Source organism: Capricornis sumatraensis, chromosome 3, assembly GCF_032405125.1.
Source record: "Capricornis sumatraensis isolate serow.1 chromosome 3, serow.2, whole genome shotgun sequence".
Lineage (NCBI taxonomy): Eukaryota > Metazoa > Chordata > Mammalia > Artiodactyla > Bovidae > Capricornis > Capricornis sumatraensis.
In genome coordinates, this window is record NC_091071.1 from 5,698,340 (window position 1) to 5,720,394 (window position 22,055).

The 22,055-nt window shown below is 47.4% G+C and overlaps 2 protein-coding genes across 2 annotated transcripts in view; both read right to left on the bottom strand.

The window, feature by feature from the left end:
- Window positions 1–22,055, bottom strand: part of ZNF3 (zinc finger protein 3) — a 527,297-nt gene that overhangs the window by 417,042 nt on the left and 88,200 nt on the right. The window lies entirely within an intron of this gene.
- On the bottom strand, window positions 4,582–5,412 carry GJC3 (gap junction protein gamma 3). The gene has a single exon (XM_068968874.1). It carries the CDS (start codon window positions 5,410–5,412, stop codon window positions 4,582–4,584), a length of 831 nt encoding a protein of 276 aa, XP_068824975.1.

Sequence of the window (22,055 nt, forward strand, 5' to 3'; positions counted from 1 at the left end):
GATTTCTTGCTGCTCCCACAAAACCCACCCACTCAAAGCTCGACTCTCCTGGAGTCTCCTGGGCCGACTGGAGAGCCAGCTTTCTGGGAGGCGAGCAGGAAAGGGAATATTTAGCCCCCACGACCTAGTGGGGAGCCATCTGATCACCCTACCACCCTGATTTTTCTTTCTTCCCCAGCATAGGGGACACACCAGGAAGAGGAAGCCCAACCTCAGGGCATGGGGCACACTCCGCAGTGCAGATAGTGGTTCTAATAATTAAGTTAGGGGGAAGAACCTAGGGTTAGATGGTTTCCCCCAGGTTTGAGACTTCCCAGCAGTATTTGAGGTGGTTCGATGCAGAGGAAGTCTGTAGGCTGAGGATGCTCTGTGTCAGCTCGTGGGTGATCTGTGAGCCGCTGTTGTCTAAGATGCTAGGAAGGAGTAGCTGCTGGTGCCAGAGCTGTTCCTGACCCTCCCACCTAAGAAGATCAAGACCAGGGTGTGAGAGCAGTACCTGGAGAGTGGAGCTGAAGCTGTAGCTGTGGTGAGGATGTTGTGAAAGACCTAATGGGACCGGGAGAGTGGAAAGAAATCAGGTGTTTAAATGGGAGCGCTTACGATTCAGAAGCATGGGGGGCTTCCCTGGTGGCTCAGTGGTAAAGAATCCGCCTGCCAATGCAGGAGACATGGGTTTGATCCCTGGTCTGGGAAGATCCCACATGCTGCAGAGCCACTAAGCCGGTGCGCCACAGCTATGCTCTGGAGCCTGGGGGCCACCACTGCTGAGCCCATGCACTGCCGCCACTGAAGCTGGCACTCTAGAGCCCGTGCTCTGTCATAAGAGAAGCCGCCACATTGAGAAGCCTGGGCACCACGACTGGAGAGTAATCCCCGCTCTTAACAACTAGAGGAAAGCCCACGCAGCAGCCAAGACCTAGCACAGCCGAAAATGAAATAAATGATTTTTAAAAAAAGATTCAGAAGCACAAATGAATTGACTTTGGTACCCAACGTGAAGACAGCAACCATTTTGCTCTCCAAAGGAGCATCCATTGAGGCTTTCAACAAGCAAGATGCTTGCCTGTCTCAGGGAACTATTTGTTTCTCCTCGATGGAGTTTTGATCTTGTGTTTCTGAGGTGCTCAGTTGTTTATTCTTCCCACTGTATTCCTTTTCTTACGGAAGAAATGTCTCATTCTTCTTGTGTCGCAAAATCAGACACTGCCTTTCCTGTAATATGCTCCATAAGCGGTTACTGACGGTACGATCAGATGATTTGGAAAGGGGGTTCCTGTGATCACTGTTTTGGGGCTTTGATGGAAGTTCTATAGAATGTCTTAAATGTTTAAATTATAAAACGGATAGCTGCATTTCCTTTGTGAATTGGAATACCATATTGAGAAGGAATCTGCGGGAATTCCCTGGTTGGCCAGTGGTTAGGACTCTGCACCTGCACTATGGAGCCCAAGTTCCATTCCTGGTCCCTGGTGGGGGGAACTGAGATCCTGAGTCCCACATGCTACACAGTGCAGCCAAGAAAAAAAAAAGGAGGAAAAAAAGAGAGAAGGAATCTGAGTCTTAAATATGAGCCAACCAAGAAGAGGTGCTCTTATCTGTTACTGATGCAAACATGAGTATCTGTGGTGTGAGTGTCTGTGTATCTGTATGTCTGCCTTTGTATTGAACTATATCTCCTTAATGTTTCTGTGTCTTCAATCCTGCCATACTTCTGAAATAAACATCCTTCTTTATTGAAAATATTGAGGCTCCCTAATTTACAGTTTTATTCATATGGAATTTCAGGGGACCTCAATTGGCTAAACAATCTTAACAAAGAAGAACAAAGCAGGAAGATTGACACTTCCCAATTTCAAACATTATTACAAAGCTACAGTAATCAAAACGTGGTGCTGCCATAAGAATGGATATATAGATCAATGGAATCGAATTGAGAGTACAGAAACAATGCCATATATCCCCAAGCAATTGATTTTCAACAATGGTGCCAAAAACTATTATATGTAGGGAAAATAAACTTTTCAACGAATAGTGCTGGGACCGCTGGATATCTACATGGACAAGAATGAAACTGGACCCTGTCTCATAACATATACAAAAATAATTCAAAATCAAAGACCTAAATGTAAAGCTAAAACTATAAAACTTTTAGAAGGAAAGGTAGATGTAATCTTCATAGTCATGAATTAGGCAATAGCAACCCACTCCAGTATTCTTGCCTGGAGAATCCCATGGGCTGAGGAGCCTGGTGGGCTGCAGTCCACAGGGTCACAAAGAGTCGGACACGACTGAGTGACTTTACTTACTTACTTACTTGTTAGCTATAACACCAAAATCATAAGCAACAAAAGAAAAAAATTGATAAACTGGGTTTCATCAAAATTAAAAACCTGCACATCAAAGGATGCTGTCAGTTAAGTGAAAGACCACCCACTGAATGGAGAGAATATTTGGAATCATACTTGTGATGAGGATCACACAAGAAGAACTCAACAACAAAATTACAAACAACCCAATTTTTTTAAATGGGCAAAGGATTTAAATAAACATTCCTCCAAAGCAGCTGTACAACATTAGTCATTAGGAAAATGCAAATCAAAACCACAATGAAATATCATTTCACCCACTAGGATGGCTAGAATTTAAAAATCAAACAGGGAAAAAAGATAATACAAAATGTTAGCAAGGATGTGGATAAATTGGAACCCATTTATACATTGCTACTGGGAATATAAAGGAGTAACTGGTACAGCTGCTGTGGAAAAAAGTTAGACAGTTCCTTAACAGGTTAAACAAGTGTTACCATATGCCCCAGCAACTTCACTCCCAGGTATTTACCAAAGAGACCTGAAAGTATGTGTTCACACAGAAGCTAGTACATGAATGTTCATGGCACCATTTTTCATAATAGCCCCAAAGTGGAAACAATCCAAATGTCCACTGCCTCAAAAATGAATAAATAAAATGTGGTATAGCTATACAATGAAATAATACTCAGTCATAAAAGGAATGAAGTACATGATGTTAAGTGAAAAATGCCGGGCACAAAAGACCACATACTGTATGATTCCATTTATATGTAAAGCCCACCCTAAGAAAATCTGTAGAGACAGAATGTAGATTAGTGATTGCTTATGTCTGATGGGTATGGGGATTTGGGGGTAAAAGCTAAGTATTTTAGAGTTTCTTTTTGAGTTGATGAAATGTTCTTAAACTGTTGGCATTATGGATACACAGCTCTGTAACTATACTAAAAGTCATTGAATTGTATACTTCACATGGGTGAATTATATGATATGTAACCTACATCTCAATAAAGCTATTTAAAAAGGGACACCATCAAGGAGAGATTCAGAATGATGCCAGTTGCTTTTTTCTGTCCTTGGTCACTTGGCTGGGCTCTGGCTGTACTAGATACTGGATTCTTTATGAAACACTGTGTAGCAGAAAGAAAACATTATTATTTTGCTAGCTGTTGCCAGAGTGTCTTTGGGGAACCAGATGTCTTTCCTTTGGAATAAACCTTCCTAATTTACTGGAGGATCCTTTGAGATTCCATTTCCAAACCTGGAAACCGCTCTTTGTTGAGAATTTAAGGACAAGGAAGAACTGAGAAAGGAGGTGTTTCTGCAAAAAGGTGGAAGACTGGGAAGCTTTTAGACCAAAATGACTGAGAGACTGGAGGAAAAAGCAGCCTGATACTCAGCATTAGATTACCTACTGAATCATACTGTGATATAAATGTCCCTTACGATTAGCCCTGAATCAGCAGTAATGATTTCTGTGTTATATTAAGGATTATGAATTTTTAAAAGTAGTCATATAATCTTCCAAAAGAGTATAGCCAAGTGTTTGAATACATCAAATCTACATATCAAAGGACCCTGGGTTATGTATGTGTGAAAAGCCAGTGTTTCTGAATAAGACCTATGCTGCGGGACTGGGGGCATTTTTGGTTACAGGACTTCGAAGGTAGGGGGAGCAGAGGACGTGGACGGAAAGAGGAGGAGACCCATTGAGACAGGAAAGAGGACTGTCCTCAGCAACAGGAATGCCAGCTCAGTGGTCAGTATTTATTGTGCAGGACAGGGAAAGGCACTGTCTTATGGAGGCTTCTGCTGGCCAACTCTGGAAACAAGCCTGTGAAAGCTGTGATGCTGACACCAGGGAATTCTCGCGAGAAGGCACGACAGGACTCTCCAAGGAAAAGCTTCGGACACCAGGTCTCACTGCCCACCCCACCACGGCTCCTGGATTCGCAGCCACAGCCTTTAATTTGCCATGGAGATAAACCCCCACTCACTGGATGTCTGGACCAAGAGCTGATCACAGGGTTTCCTTCACAGGGGAGCCAGGTGTCTTCATAACTCTGCAGAAGCTGAGACTTTTTCTAAGTGGGAAGAGACCTAAACGGAAGAGCAGGAGGTAAAATGGGCTGAGCACTCTGGCCCTGATTCATTGGAAGGAACCATCCAGCTCTTGGGTGGTCAGGACACATTTGCTGAGAACCTGCTTTTCTATTTTATAGCTTATGGGGGCGTTGTGCTCCCCAGAGGGTGAGGGACCTTCAGGATCCATACATCAGGGGCGGGCAGAAAGAGGGACCTCGGAGCCCCTCTCGCCTGCTTCTCCGGGCCGTTCTCTTATTTCTACCACTGGGAAATTATCAGTGGGTGCCTTGCGTCTTTTGGCACTCTCTGAAGTCGGGGAGTAATTAGAAGAGGGGGGTTTGTGCCTCCAGATCCTCCACCATCTCCCCAGGCCCAGGAGGACAAGCTCCAAAAGCGTGAACAAGAGACAGAGCCCCGTGACCCCAAACATGGTCTTCAAGAAGATGGTCTTCTCAGAGGGGCGAGAGAGGTAACAGTTGGTACTACCAAGGCAGGGCTCTAGACGACACACAAAGGAGCTGGGCATCCTGAACCCGTACAGGTGGTACTGGCCCCCCAAGGCTGCCCCCTCAAGGGCCAGTCGCACCGCGAGCTGTGCCACGTAGGCCCAGAGCAGCCTGGAGCTGCCAGCCCCTGAGGCCTCTCCGCCCTTCTCCCCTGGGCGGCTCAGCGTCTCCTCTTCCGTCTTCACCTTTTCCGACGCCTCCCAGTGCCAGATGACGTGATACAGAACGAAACCCATGTAGAGGGCGCTGGGCACAGCCACCAGCGTGACCTGGAAGGCCCAGAAGCGCAGGGGGGAGAGGGGGTGGAAGGCATCGTAGCACACGGCCTTGCAGCCCGCCTGCTGGGTGTGACACACGAACTCGCTCTGCTCCTCACCGCCGCCGAAGACCCCCGTCCCGCCGGCGGCCAGCAGCACCAGGCGGAGCCCCAGGAGCGCGGGAAGCAGGAGGCGGCCCACGGGGGTGGGGTGCCGGCTCTCCTCCGCGGCCACCCGCCTCAGGAAGCTGCCGCACATCCTGTTAGGAAGCAGAGGCAGCGGTGAGCGTCGGTGCGCTGCGCGGCGGGCCCCCTCTTTACTCCCGATCCAAGGATGGGTAGGGCAGGCTTGCTTGCTCCTCCCCGAGAACCTGGTTGATCAGATACCACGACCTGACTGCACCTCTTTATAGTTACGGAGTCATCTCTAAAATACTAATAGGGAGTGGGTGTGGCTGTGGCTTTCTCTTCTCGGCCCTTCCAGTGCTGCTGGGAATTCGGTGAGCAGCCACGACAGGACTCTCCAAGGAAAAGCTTCGGACGCCAGTCCCGCGCCCCACCCCCCACCATGGCTCTTGGATTCGCAGCCACAGCCTTTAATTTGCCATGGAGATAAACCCCCACTCACTGGATGTCTGGACCAAGAGCTGAGCATAGGGTTTCCTTCACAGGGGAGCCAGGTATGCATAACTCTGCAGAAGCTGAGACTTTCTAAGTGGGAAGAGACCTAAACGGAAGGGCTGGAGGGGAAAAGAACTCTGGACCTGCAGGGAAAGCAGAGCCTGTCTTTGTCTCTCTCTTTCCCTCCCTTCCTCTCTAGCTTCTCAAAGGCTGAATAGTCAGAGTCCTCTGAAAACCGCTGCCTCCCCAGGCCCCGGTGCTCACAGGCTGTAGCCTCTGCTCCACTGACAGTGGGGAGACCGAGATGAGGTTAGGTCGGGGAGGGGGGGGCGGGGGTCAGTGGGGGTCCAGTGAACAGAGTGCGTGTTGAGGTTTGTCTGGTCTGATGTTCCAAGCAGCTTAGGAAAGGAGAACACTTGGCGGAAGACCCGGCAGAATCTACCAGTTAAATGTCACGGGGTTTGGGCCAAAGCCAGAGCTGACTGGACAAAATTCGAAACTCGACCCTGCCTTGTCATTGCTCCTTGGGCTTGTATCTCCCTCGTGGTGAGACGTGACTGCAGTCGAGGACAGGCTGCAGAACTCCTTCAGTTCTCGGGACAGAATGCCATCACACCGTGAGGCCAGCTTGCTGCCTTTCGTCTCTGTCCTCTGAGCAGCCCTCAGCATCCAACTGCTCTTCCTAACTCTCCTCCATCAGCCCAAACTCAACCACACCTGGTTCCCCTGACTCACAGAAGACCATGCGAAGCTCTTATTCCAGAGAAAATAGAGACTGTAACATGAAACCCTACAGCTACTTATCTTCACAGTCACGTCCTGCTGTAGCAATCTTCGAGAAACAAGTGTCTTTCCACTTGTCCAAGGCAACCCTCCCTTTCAAATCTGTGTCCCTGGGGCACTCCTTCCAGCTTCTTTGAGGATTTGACCCCCAAATTACCTTTCCTGTAATTCTGACCATCCTTGTTTCCTCTCTGACTTTGAACTGGCTTCAGTTTCTTCCAGTTAAATCCAATATTAGTAACCTGAATTTCTAAGTTAACATGGCAGCAAGCGCAACATGCCTAATTGCTCTCATATCAGCTATTATAATACCCAGGGAGATGCACAAAACAATCTTAAATGATTATTCGTGTTATAAACTATAAATAAGAATGGGCCATATGCGAGAACCTAGGGAGAATGGTCACTTCTGTGCAATCAAAAGAGACATTGAGATGCCTCCAAGACACAGTTCTGAGGGCTTCAATTGACCAAAGAATTATGTCACCATCCACCAACTGTGCAAAGCCATATTTTGAGCCACTCAGAATCCAAGTTTGAACCTCTGCCTGCCCCCTCAGTCCCTGTCTTCCTTCTTCATCACACACTGTGAAAACTCCAAGCATATCAGGCTGCTGAAAATTCTTTTCGGTAAAAGTGGGTTAAAATTTTAAAAGAAATTTATTCCAGTCTCTAGAAAGGTGTGAAACTGGTCCCATGATTAAAGATGGCAGATTGAAGATAAAAGGTTATCCCCTCTCATCCCTAACCCTCCTCGAAAATGAGAGTAAATGGATCTTTATGAGTGCACCCGCTACAAAGAGAGTAGAAGAGCATCAGATTGCTCCTTGAAGGCAATAGGAAAGATTCCGGAGAAAACTAAGTCAGCATGCTAGAAAGCACACTGGATAATCCTTTCAGAATTCAGAGGAAGAAGATGAATAAATAAAAATAATAAAAGGTACATAGATATGGATCAAAAGCAACAGAACTAGACATGGAACAACAGACTGGTTCCAAATAGGAAAAGGAGCACGTCAAGGCTGTTTATTGTCACCCTGCTTATTTAACTTCTATGCAGAGTACATCATGAGAAATGCTGGACTGGAAGAAGCACAAGCTGGAATCAAGATTGCTGGGAGAAATATCAATCACCTCAGATATGCAGATGACACCACCCTTATGGCAGAAAGTGAAGAGGAACTAAAGAGCCTCTTGATGAAAGTGAAAGAGGAGAGTGAAAATGTTGGCTTAAAACTCAACGTTCAGAAAACGAAGATCATGGCATCCGGTCCCATCACTTCATGGCAGATAGATGGGGAAACAGTGGAAATAGTGGCTGACTTTATTTTTCTGGACTCCAAAATCACTGCAGATGGTGATTGCAGCCATGAAATTAAAAGACGCTTATTCCTTGGAAGGAAAGTTATGACCAACCTAGACAGCATATTCAAAAGCAGAGAGATTACTTTGCCAACAAAGGTCCGTCTAGTCAAGGCTATGGTTTTTCCAGTGGCTGTGTATGGATGTGAGAGTTGGACTGTGAAGAAAGCTGAGCGCCAAAGAATTGATGCTTTTGAACTGTGGTGTTGGAGAAGACTCTTGAGAGTCACTTGGACTGCAAGGAGATCCAACCAGTCCATCCTAAAGGAGATCAGTCCTGGGTGTTCAGGAAGGACTGATGTTGAAGCTGAAACTCCAATACTGCCACTTGATTCGAAAAGCTGACTCATTGGAAAAGACCCTGATGCTGGGAAAGATTGAGGGCAGGAAGAGAAGGGGACAACAGAGGATGAGATGGTTGGATGGCATCATCGACTCGATGGACATGGGTTTGGGTGGACTCCGGGAGTTGGTGATGCTGTGGTTCATGGGGTTGCAAAGAGTCAGACACAACTGAGCAACTGAACTGAAAATCTGTTTGTAATTTGGAAATCAAGACAACAATAAAGTCGCTAGATGTATTAGATGGGAAAGCTTAGTGGAAGCTTTCCTTAGAAAGGAGTGATTTCTCCATAAATGTTTCAGTTTTGTTTGGTGACTGAGCTCCACAGTGGACCAAAAGAGAGGTCAAGTTTCAAGGCTGGTCCTGGGTTTCTCAGCCTCAGCACTGTTGACATTTGGGGCCTGTGTCTTTAATGTGCGGCCTGTCAAAGGAGAGCTGGCCCATGAGCTGTAAGACCTTTAGCAGCGCCCCTGACTTCTGTCCACTAGATGCCAGCAGTGCACACACACACCCCACAATGGTCTCCAGTCATTGCTAAGTGTCCCCTGGGGCGCAAATCGCTCCCGGCTGAACCACTGCCTTCAGGTAGCACTGATCCATCACCTGTCCACTCTTGGCTTCAGTTACCAGCTCGTAAAGCAAGACATCTGTACCAGAGCATCTCCAAGGGCTTTTGCAGGGCAGATCATTGGCCCATTTCCAGCCCCTCCCAACTGCTGAGCTCAAAGGGTCCCAGCACTTGCAGGGGTGGGCAGCACTGAGCTCTAAGGGTTTCTGCCTCAGCTCTCCCGGCAAGTCACTAGACTAAAGGCTAATTTAGTAAACTCTCAGCCTCGTCTCATTTCAAAGTGCAGCTCCAAACACACATCTCCCCAGCAGACCTGGGATTTAACAGAGAGCAGCCCGGGCATGTTCCAAGCATCAGGAGTTTGAGTGGTTTCCAGAAGCCCTGTCTCTGTTCTTCTCTCTCGCCCATGCCCACCCCAGAGCCGTAGCCAGAGACCCAGATGTTCTCTGGGAGGCTCTCAGAACTGAGCTGAGGTCTCCAGGTTTCCGCACAGAGGGAGAGAACAGGAAAAAGGACAAGAGGGCTTGCTTGAGAACCCCTGGTTTGGAGCACCCTTCCGTGTCCCTTACGCCACAGCTGTTACCACCAGCACAGGGCTTATTCCACATGCATTCCAGGACCTAGAGGGTGTAGGCAGTAAATATCCTGCCCCATCTTCCTAAGTCTGCAGACCAGGGGAAGTTTCTGATAAACTGGAGCCCAAATAAAGCCATCCCTCCTCCCCTGCTTTCCTGGGACCCCCTGCTTTCCCCATCTATTCCAGCCATCCCCTGCCCACCCCTCTCATTCTCTGAGACCCTCTCCCTCTTCCCAGAAACATATCTTTGCCCACAGCGGGTCAGAGACCCCAGGCCAAACTATGGGACCCAGGGAGCTGAGGGCTCAGCACTGTTGAGACAGCTGAGAGACCACTCTGTTTCTGGAAGGGGAGAAATAGTTGGCAAATCAATTTATTCAAGAGGGGGTTGGCAGGATCTAAACCCTGTCAAGATATTAGAAGTAGTTCCTATGAGCTCAAGAGTTGGGAGAAAGAGGAAAGCCCAGAGTTTGAGGAGATTTTCAGATATATAAACATATTTTTTTTAATTCCATCATGATTTTGTTAAGAATCTTTCTGAGCATCTCTTTTTTGTTGGGGGAGGGGGGGGAATTCCAGGATTCCACAGGTGGCAGAAGCCACCTCTGGAGAGAGTTAAGACTCAACATGGCCGTGAGGGAAGGGTGTCCACTGAGGCCAGTGCTGGGTCCAGCCCCCTGCCACCAGCTCACCCCACCTGGCCTTGAAAACATTCTAGATCTTTTGCTAAAGGGTGGTTAAGGGTGCAGCGGCCCTGGCATCACCAGGTATGCAGAACCTCAGGCCACGTCCCAGGCTTAGCGAGTCAAGTCTGAATGTTAATGATATCCCAGAGTGGGTGTGTGCATTAGAATTGCAACTGTGCAGCCCAGAGCCTAGGGTGGCCCCCTCCGCCACCCTAGGCCCTGGGCCAGCCCAACCTTGTGCTGCCCCAGCACTCACCTGGAAGCTTGGAACCAAAGCACCCGCAGCAGAGGAAAGAGGCAGACAGAAGAGTCCTCAGGGCCGAGCCTGCAGGGTCCTCGCTCTCCCCCAGGCCCTGCCTCCCTCCACCACCCACTCCTTCCCCCACCCCTTGTCATTCCTGGCAGCCTTGTGCAGGGTCAAAGAAATGCAGCCAGAGGCCCAGGCAGCCCAGCTGCTAAAGAATGGACTCCGGAGAACAACCCTCTGTTGTCGAGGGTCAGGGGTACATCGTCTACGTGAACTGAAACGGGGAGATCATCCGAAAGGAGGCAGAGGCTTTGGCATCTTTTCAGTGCAGGGGCTGGCAGGCAACAACAGAGAGCATTCGCTAGGGTTGTCTTGGCTGGGAGAAATAGCACGGGCCTCCCCCATAGCCCGATGGGCATCTGCCTGCTCCTCGTCCTCTCAGCAGCTCAGGGAGCCCAAACCCTGGGAGAATTCCGACACCCGAGTTCCAGATACCGCGCCTGTGGAGATGCGGGCATCGTGCCACTATTTTCTAGCATTAACATTATTACAGAGAACTTCAAGTCCAGCTTGATAATATTCACCTTTTAAGTCATTTGATCTTTTAACAGTTTGCCAGATGAATGTTTTTTTGTGTGGGGGGTGCCCACACTGCATGGTTTTCAGGATCTCAGTTCCCCGACCAGGGATTGAACCCTCTGCAGTGAGAGCATGGCAGCCTAACCACTAGACCGCCAGAGAATTCTCAAATGAATGTTTTACTTTGGAAGCCTGTTCACTCCTCCAGCGGATACTATTCAGCAGGACTTCAGAAACCTCTCACTGGCTCTCTTCTGTTCACATCTGGTCCACAGGAAATACTGATGCATCTCTAGGGCCCAAAGACTCTGGGCACATAGGCCATATCCAGCGCAACCCCACTGCCTTCCGTTCATCTGCTGGACATCCTGTCTCTTGCCTCTCTGATTTATCAGTCCGGGGCCCACACATTGGACTCTCACTGGGCATGAGATGCAGGCGGGAGGGAGCATCCTCTCCCAGCCCTTTCCACTGGGAAGAACTGAAAGCACACCTCGTTCCCAAGTAGCTTCCCTCCAGGGTCTTCCCTCGCGGCCCAGTGGGTAAGACTCCGTGCTTCTACTGCAGGGGCTGCAGGTTCAGTCCCTGGCCGGGGAACTGCTAAGATCCCACGTGCCTCGCAGTGTGGCCAAAATAAAAATTTAAACTGAAGATAACAACAACAAAAACAAAGTAGCTTCTCTCCAGAGTTAGCCCTCTTTGCCTTTAATGTCCAACAATTCAGCCAAACTTAGATGTGGGCATAGAGTTTGAGTGACATAACTGCTGTTCATTTGGTTTTCCTTTGAAATACTGCATCACAGACTAGCAATCTCTTTAGAATGTCCTACATATTATATTTTCCAAAACATTGCATCTTGAAATCCCAGTCCGAATCTCCAATATCTTCTTACATCAACATTTATTCAGTGCATAATAAGTGATGGATATTATAAGTGCTAAATGGTTCTTAACTCATACTTCATAACAACTTTATGAAGTACATACTATTACTACCCTCTTATAGGGGAGAATAATAAAGAACTGACAGGTTAAGTAACTTATAAAAGGTCAACCAACTAGTGAATGCAGAAGCTGGGATTTGGATAAGCAATCTGGCTGTAGACAGCAAACCCCTAAACTCTACTATGCTGCTAGCCTGCTCATATTTCAAATTACCAGCCTTTAAAGACCTGTAGATGAGAGTGAAAGAGGAGAGTGAAAAAGTTGGCTTAAAAGCTCAACGTTCAGAAAACGAAGATTATGGCATCTGGTCCCATCACTTCATGGGAATAGATGGGGAAACAGTGGAAACAGTGTCAGACTTTATTTTTTTGGGCTCCAAAATCACTGCAGATGGTGACTGCAGCCATGAAATTAAAAGACGCTTATTCCTTGGAAGAAAAGTTATGACCAACCTAGATAGCATATTCAAAAGCAGAGACATTACTTTGCCAACAAAGGTCCGTCTAGTCAAGGCTATGGTTTTTCCAGTGGTCATGTATGGATGCGAGAGTTGGACTGTGAAGAAAGCTGAGCGCTGAGGAATTGATGCTTTTGAACTGTGGTGTTGGAGAAGACTCTTGAGAGTCACTTGGACTGCAAGGAGATCCAAGCAGTCCATTCTAAAAGAGATCAGCCCTGGGATTTCTTTGGAAGGAATGATGCTGAAGCTGAAACTCCAATACTTTGGCCACCTCATGAGAAGAGTTGACTCATTGGAAAAGACTCTGATGCTGAGAGGGATTGGGGGCAAGAGGAGAAGGGGACGAGAGAGGATGAGATGGCTGGATGGCATCACTGACTCGATGGACGCGAGTCTGAGTGAACTCCAGGAGATAGTGATGGACAGGGAGGCCTGGCATGCTGCGATTCATGGGGTCGCAAAGAGTCAGACACGACTAAGCAATTGAACTGAACTGAAAGACCTATTAATGGTAAATCCACTATAATTTCATATCCTCATGAAAATAAAAATCCTCTGCTTACATTTTCCACATCTTAATGACTAATTCTGCCACCCACCCTGGGTCCCAACCAAAACCTTTGATGTCATCACCGACAGCTTTTCCTTCATTGAGCACATCTTATTAGTCTACTGGTTGTGGAGATTCTGTCCCTTGAATTAAGAAGATGCCTTAATTCAAGACTGAATTACTGAAATGGCTTCTGTTTTCAGACTTGTCTACCCCTAATCCATTCTCAGCATTGCAGACAGAATATTTAACTCAATTCTTATTTAAATTTAACAACATCTTTACCAGTTTCTTTGCTCCAGTTGCTTCTTGAATATCATAACTTCCTTCTGAATTAAATCTTATTCTCCTTTTACGTGTGTGTATGTGTGTGTGTGTGTGTGTGTGTGTTCATCTTAACTATTTTGTGTTCAGTTCAATCATGTGAAATATATTCACATTATGGTTCAGTGGATTTCCAAGACTCTTTCATCTCCCAAAACTGGAATTTTGTCCCCATTTCGCCCTCCCGACACCATTCTGTTTTCTATTCCTATGAATTTGACTGCTTTAGACTCTTCATATCAGTAGAATCCTACAGCATTTGTGACTGGCTTATTTTCAGTTCAGTTCAGTTCAGTCGCTCAGTCATGTCCAACTCTTTGCGACCCCATGAACCGCAGCACGCCAGGCCTCCCTGTCCATCACCAACTCCCAGAGTCCACCCAAACCCATGTCCATTGAGTCAGTGATACCATCCAACCATCTCATCCTCTGTCATCCCCTTCTCCTCCTGCCCTCAATCTTTCCCAGCATCAGGGTCTTTTCAAATGAGTCAGCTCTTCGTATCAGGTGGCCAAAGTATTGGAGTTTCAGCTTCAACATCAGTCCTTTCAATGAATATTCATGACTGATCTCCTTTAGAATGGACTGGTTGGATCTCCTTGCAGTCCAAGGGACTCTCAAGAGTCTTCTCCAACACCACAGATCAAAAGCATCAATTCTTCGGTGCTCAGCTTTCTTTATAATCCAACTCTCTGTCTTCCAGGTCCATTCATGTTGTAACATCTATCAGAACTTCAGTCCTTTCTAAGGTTGAATGGTATTCCACTGTATGTATTTATGTGCGACATTTTGTTTATCCATTCATCCATTGATGGATTGTTGGGTTGTTTCCACCTCTTGGTTATTGTGAGTAGTGCTGCTATGAACATCAGTTCAGTTCAGTTCAGTTCAGTCGCTCAGTCGTGTCTGACTCTTTGCAACCCCATGAATTGCAGCACGCCAGGCCTCCCTGTCCATCACCATGTCCCAGAGTTCACTCAGACTCACGTCCATCGAGTCCGTGATGCCATCCAGCCATCTCATCCTCGGTCGTCTCCTTCTTCTCCTGCCCCCAATCCCTCCCAGCATCAAAGTCTTTTCCAATGAGTCAACTTTTCGCATGAGGTGGCCAAAGTACTGGAGTTTCAGCTTTAGCATCATTCCTTCCAAAGAAATCCCAGGGCTGATCTCCTTCAGAATGGACTGGTTGGATCTCCTTGCAGTCCAAGGGACTCTCAAGAGTCTTCTCCAACACCACAGTTCAAAAGCATCAATTCTTCAGTGCTCAGTCTTCTTCACAGTCCAACTCTCACATCTATACATGACCACAGGAAAAACCATAGTCTTGACTAGACAAACCTTAGTCGGCAAAGTAATGTTTCTGCTTTTGAATATGCTATCTAGGTTGGTCATAACTTTTCTTCCAAGGAGTAAGCATCTTTTAATTTCATGGCTGCAGTCACCATCTGCAGTGATTTTGGAGCCCCCAAAAATAAAGTCTGACACTGTTTCCACTGTTTCGCCATCTATTTCCCGTGGAGTGATGGGACCGGATGCCATGATCTTCATTTTCTGAATGTTGAGTTTTAAGCCAATGTTTTCACTCTCCTCTTTTACTTTCATCAAGAGGCTTTTTAGCTCCCCTTCACCTTCTGCCATAAGGGTGGTGTCATCTGCATATCTGAGGTCATTGATATTTCTCCTGGCAATCTTGATTCCAGCTTGTGCTTCTTCCAGCCCAGCGTTTCTCATGATGTACTCTGCATAGAAGTTAAATAAGCAGGGTGACAATATACAGCCTTGACATACTCCTTTTCCTATTTGGAACCAGTCTGTTGTTCTATGTCCAGTTCTAACTGTTGCTTCCTGGCCTGCATACAGATTTCTCAAGAGGCAGGTTAGGTGGTCTGGCCTTCCCATCTCTTTCAGAATTTTCCACAGTTTATTGTGATCCACACAGTCAAAGGCTTTGGCATAGTCAATAAAGCAGAAATAGATGTTTTTCTGGAACTCTCTTGCTTTTTCGAAGATCCAGCGGATGTTGGCAGTTTGATCTCTGGTTCCTCTGCCTTTTCTAAAACCAGCTTGAACATCTGGAAGTTCACGGTTCACGTATTGCTGAAGCCTGGCTTGGAGAATTTTGAGCATTATTTTACTAGCTTGTGAGATGAATGCAATTGTGCAGTAGTTTGAGCATTCTTTGGCAATGCCTTTCTTTTGGGATTGGAATGAAAACTTACCTTTTCCAGTCCTGTGGCTACTGCTGAGTTTTCCAAATTTGCTGGCATATTGAGTGCAGCACTTTCACAGCATCATCTTTCAGGATTTGAAATAGCTCTACTGGAATTCCATCACCTCCACTAGCTTTGTATGTATTGATGCTTTCTAAGGCCCACTTGACTTCACATTCCAAGATGTCTGGTTCTAGATGATTGATCACATCGTGATTATCCGGGTCATGAAGATCCTTTTTGTACAGTTCTTCTGTGTATTCTTGCCACCTCTTCTTAATATCTTCTGCTTCTGTTAGGTCCATACAATTTCTGTCCTTTATTGAGCCCATCTTTGCATGAAATGTTCCCTTGATATCTCTAATTTTCTTGAAGAGATCTCTAGTCTTTCCCATTCTGTTGTTTTCCTCTATTTCTTTGCATTGATCGCTGAAGAAGGCTTTCTTATCTCTTCTTGCTATTCTTTGGAACTCTGCATTCAGATGCTTATATCTTTCCTTTTCTCCTTGGCTTTTCGCTTCTCTTCTTTTCACAGCTATTTGTAAGGCCTCCCCAGACAGCCATTTTGCTTTTTTGCATTTCTTTTCCACGGGGATGGTCTTGATCCCTGTCTCCTGTACAATGTCACGAACATAGGTGTGCTAAATTTTTTTCTTCTTGAAGTACAACCTTTGGTGGCTCTACCAGGGAAGTGTTTAGGGTTAAACTCTTTCCTTTCTTCCTTTCTTTATTGAAGTATAGTTGCTGTACATTATTATATGTTTCAGGTGTATAACATAGGGGCCTTGAAGCCAGGAATTCAAGAGTTCCCTCCTTTTCCAGACTTTATAGACTGACTTTGGTAAGTCTATAGATTTACTTTATAGACTTCACCTGTGGAGAGAGCATGGCAGAGTATGCCATGACCCTGTGTTGCATACAGGCCAGGAGGAGAAAAATCAGGGTATGTTTTGTAAGATTCCTATACTGTGTGTGATGGTCTGATATCCCTTGCAGGTAAACTGCAATAAGGTGAAAGTGTAAAATGTACAGTATTATACAGCCAAGAAAGGATTGTAGCTAATGGGCAGCCAAGGAGACAAAGTAGAATAATAAACATATGATTCATCCAAAAGAAGGCAGAAGAGGAGAGAAAGGGAACAAATAAAGCAGATGAGACAAATGGCAAACAGATGGCAACATGGGAGGTTTGAATTTAACCATGTGAATAACCACATGAGGTGTAAATGGTCAAGCCACTTCAATTTACAGGCAGAGAGACAGACTGAGTAAAGCAAGGCCTACTCATATGCTAAGTGCAAATAACCCACTTTTAAACTTTCTTTCTTATTTGTGGCCATGCTGGGCCTCCGCTGCTGTGCAGGCTTTTCTCTAGTTGCAGTGAGTGGGGGCTGCTCTCGAGTTGCGGTTGCTCGGGTTTCTCACCACAGTGGCTGCCCTTGTGGCGGTGCACAGCCTCAGCTGCTCTGCGGCAGGTGAGAACGTCCTGGATCAGGGATCGAACCCGGGTCTCCTGCACTGGCAGGCAGATTCTTTACCTCTGAGCCACGAGGGAAGCCCTTAACCCACTTTTTAATTTCACATGTGGATTAGAAGTAAAAGGATGGAAACATATACTATGCTAACACAAAGCAAAAGAAATCCGGGAGGGGGGGTTATTAATATCAATTAATATTAATGGTAATAGCAAAAATATTACCAGGGATAAAGAGGCCATTCCATTATTATAAAGGGACCAATTCATCAAACCCTAAACATTTACACTCCTAATAACAGTTAGGTGACTAGCAAGGAAACCAAGGTCCGGACAGTTTGAATCACTTGTGAAGGTCACTCAGGCAGCGAGTGGAAGAGGCAGGGTGGGAACCAAGGGTGGCTCTAGAGTCTGACGTCCCCCTCCGCTAAGCTGCGTCTCAAGAAGAAGCCTCTGCGTCAGGGGCCTTCAGCTCGTCTTTGCTGATGGCATGCGGTCACCTCCTGGGAAAATCAGAACTGGAAGCCCACCTTTCCGGGCCTCGCAGATGGCCCAGACCCAGTGACCAAAGTCCTTGTCTAACTGAAGAGGGGGTGAAAGGTGGGGAGAAACACAGGACTCGGGGAACAGGCACACTTTTCAAAGTTGCCTGGATTTCTCCCGATTCCTCAATGGCTCCATTTATAAATGTCCACAGTGCCCCAGGCAGTGTGGGTATCAGGGAAGGAGGTTAAGGTTGGTGCTGGAGGTTGGAGGAGGGGGCTTCTGCCCAATTCTTTCTAAGCTTCTGACAGGACCCCAAAGCACCAAGACAAAGGGCTCTTTCACAGTAAGTTCTGAGGATTGGTGCCAGGAAGGCAGCCCCCTTCTTTATTCCACCAGACAAGGCCTTCTTTGTCTCCCTCCTCCCACCAGATGAGACCGGCCTCCTCCCACAGCTGTATGTTGACGAAATGTGCCAAGCCCTGGAGCAGCAGGGTGCCCGGGGTGCAGGGGTCACCCAAGGGTGGAGGGCAGAGGGAGGCCTGGCCTCTCTGCCCCCTCCCAGTGGTGGGAGGAGAAAGCTTTCTTCTCTCTCTCTCTCTCCCTCCCTCCCTCTCTCCACAGCTGGATGGACCTGTCTGCTTGGGGGGAGAGTGAGAGAGACCACCAGGAACGAGGGTGGAGGGGGAGTCAGGAGAAGAAAAGAATCGTATTCCACGGCGCCAGGCCTGAGAGACTACGTGACCTAGAGAGAAGACAGATGGGCTGGTCCTGGGAAGGTGTATATGATCTCTGGGACATAGAAGGTACCACCAGGTACGAGGTGGAGTTCCCAGGGTGACGAGGATGAAGGGAGATCCCAGGTGTGGAGAGCAACCTGTCTAAACCCAAGATTCCTGAATGTCTTGTGATGAGATTCATATGACTGGTGAGGCAATTGAATAAGAACGTAGAAAAGTAATAACCATCAGCTCCATTAAAAATAAAAAGGTGTGTGAGAAAGTAAAATGATTATAGCTCACTACACAGCAGAGCTGTAAATGTATTAACAGTCATAATGATGAAAATAATCAAGATCTAGCCTAAGTTCTCATATAAGGTTTTTTTTTTCATATAAGGTATTTTATTGGGGAGATGGATGATGGGAAATGGAGGTGTGTGGTGAAGGCTAGGAAAGGATGAAGGAAAATCATCATTTTCCAGGATGTTGACTTAATAATGAAACGTCAAGAAAGTGTTGAGAGACAAGGAGGTAAATGTCTTCAAAGCAACCAGCTAGAAGATACGAAAAATCACTGTGTGAAAAATAAGGGGAAAATATTTTTAAAAACCATATGACTTTGCACAAACCAAACACTGAAAAAAATACTTATGGTCTTAAGCAAAGAATTTTGACTGAAAAATAATTAACAGGAAAAGGGAAGAATTGCAAAAAGATCATGTATTTGGAAGTAACAGTGTGGACGTTTATTTGAAACAAAAAAATGTGCAGGAATTCCCCAGCGGTTCAGTGATTAGAACCCCGTGCTCTCACTGCTGTGGGCACAGGTTCAATCCCTGGTTGGAGAACTAAGATCCCACATGCCGAGGAACGACAAAGCCCCCACACAGCTACCGAGCCCCCTGCCACAACTAGAGAGTCCGTGCACCACAATGAAAGATCTCGGGTGCCACGAATAAGACCCAACTCAGCCAAATAAATAAATGTTTTTTAAAAAGAAGAAGGCCTACATCTGGATATGGTCCCTGCCCTGAGCTCCCCAGGGAGACACTGGCCTGGATAAACACCGCGGTCCTCTAGGTCTGTCTCATAGCAGTGTTTATTCTCAACCCGTACTCGGTAGACAATACATGGAAATGCCATCCTTAATAATTAGTCATGGGGGTTCCCTGGTGGTCCAGGGGTAAGACTCCGTGCTCCCAAGGCAGGGGGCCTGAGTTCAATCCCCAGTTAGGGATCTAGATCCCACATGCCACAACTAAGAGTTTGCATACAGAGACTAAAGATCCCGCGTGCTGCATGCAGACCCAATGCAGCCAAATAAAGAAAGAAATTTTTTATTTATTTATTTTAATTGGAGGCTACTTACTTTACAATATTGTAGTGGTTTTGCCATGCATTGAAACATGTATATTATCATATGTGAAACAGACCGCCAGTCCAGGTTCATTGCATGAGACAGAGTGCTCAGAGCTGGTGCACTGAGAAATGTTTAGAATAACAATAATTAGTCATGGAAGAGGAACCAAGTAACTCAGAAGGAAATAACACAGCGAGTGATATTTCAAAGCAATATTTGTTCTGACCTTTGAACAAACGAAGTATAACATGACAGGAGGAAATTTTTAGATCAGTGAGAAGATCCAGGGCCCCCGTGAACAGGCCAGGGCTGAGGCCAATTGGAATGTGAGACCCACGCCACCTATACAACAGGAGACGCGGGCCGGGGTGCAAGGGGAGGAAACATCAGAAGACCTGAGTCCTGGCCAAGGGTGGGGACAAGGAAAGGACACACAGCCACTCAGACAGCCAGAGAAACTTCCTGGAGGGGTTCGGATTTCAGGGAAGCCTAAGACAGCTTGCCAAGATGAGGCAAAAGATTGTTCCTGACTAGCCAACTGTGAGACAGCCGAGATATGAGGGCAGCAAGATGCTGACAAAGGGAAGCAACCCGAGGGCGGGGCAGGACCATCGGCAGTGACTGGGCACTGCAGGGAAGAGCGAGGGGTCCAGAGAGCCAAGTGTGGTCCTGCCGCGGCCACCTCCTGCCCACCCAGCAAAGACCCACCAACGGATTCTCCAGCAGGTGGGACCATCGTCAAGTGCAGCTGAGGATGCCTCACCCCAGGAGGAGCTCATTGCCACAAATTACCTCCTTCTCAATAGTTTCTCAGCCCTTTTAGAAGAGCGTGTTGCTCTGTATTTGAGGGACCCCACTGCAGACAGCCCATCAACCCCGAGGAATGCATGGGAAAACCTGCCTTTGCATGTGATGGGCTTTTTATGTTTTATTTTATGCATTAAACATTATCTTGCGAATTCTCTGGCAGTCCAGTGGTTAGGGCTCTGTGCTCTCGCTGCTGAGAGCTCAGGTTCAATCCCTCATTGGGGAATTAATATCTGCATGGAGCAGCCAAAAAAAAAATTTACCTTGAAGGAAATTTTTTAATTTATTTTATCAGTCAGTAGAATCGCTCAGTCGTGTCCAACTCTTTGTGATCCCATGGACTGCAACACGCCAAGCTTCCCTGTCCATCACCAACTCCCAGAGTTTACTCAAACTCTTGTCCATCAAGTGGTGATGCCATCTCGTCCCCTTCTCCTGCCTTCAATCTTTCCCAGCATCAGGGTCTTTTCGCATCAGGTGGCCAAAGCATTGGAGTTTCAGCTTTAGCATCATAAAATTTCTTTTATGAATAAATAAAATTTTAACATTAAAAAATAATAATTATCTTGAGAATAACTAGCAAGGGAGTAGGTGGCTGTGCGGTACTGTGCTTCATCACTCAGTCGTGTCCGACTCTTTGCGACCCCAAGAACTGTAGCCCACCAGCCTCCTCTGTCCACAGGGACAGGACTAGGCAAGAATACTGGAGTGGGTTGCCATGCCCTCAACCAGGGGAAGCTTCCCAACCCAGGGATCAAACCCAGGTCTCCTGCGTTGTGTGTGGATTCTTTACCATCTGAGCCACCAGGGAAGCCTGAGTAGATGGCATAAAAGGCTAAGAACTGCTGACCTAGAGGGAAGGGTGTGCAGAGAACACAGACGGGGACTGAAAAGACACGATCAAGGAATGCGCCTCGTTCCTTGGACACTGGGCGCCCACAGGACTGTGCCCCAAAACTCTGACTCAAGCCTCCCTTTTGCACTTACCATCCCACTGCCCAACCGCTCGATCTGTTTCCACCAAGTTGGCCTCAGTGTCCCGCAAGTAGGTCTGGTGACTTCTCTTTTTGTCTTCGCTCGCGGATCCATTGATCTGTTTTCCTAAATGTTCATTGATTGTCCTCTTGCTGGCAAGCACTGCACTATGCAACTGGTCCTGGGTACACCTGTCCTGCCACCAGACACCACAGGGAAACCTGGACGCCCCCGGGAGCCACCAAGACCCCCAGGACGGGTTGTCTGCTGCGGCTGCTTCTCTGATTCACTGACCCCTGAGTCGGTGTCCAGGGAGAGAGCGGCTGCTCCCCTGAGCCTGGGCCACGTGCGCCTGTTCTGCTGCTGGGGGTGCTGCACAAGGGGCCTCTGGCTGTGCCCACTTCCCTGATGGAAATGCTGGGGTTCCCCCAGGCATAGAAGGCCAGGAGGCAGAGCTCTGGCAGAGCAGCGGGGGTGGGTGGGGTGGGGAGGGGTAACACCCGGGCTGGGGTCTACCCAGGCCCAGGCTTTGCCAACGGGGAGGGGTGAAGCAGGGAAGGGTGAAGCGTGGCTTGACAATACCCAGCTCCCCCTACGAACCCCGGGGTGGGGAGGTCAGAGAGGCTGGAAGGATGACACACGCCCCAGTCATCTGCCACTTGCCACACACACACCCAGCCCACTGGCATTCTTTCACACTGGGGTACCCAAAGCCCTGGTCCCCAGATCAGCCATCTCAGCTCTCATGTTCAGGTGGTCTGCAGACTCGCTGAGCACAGACCCTCCCAGCCAGGCCTGTGCACCCTCTTCTCTCACTCGCAGCCCTC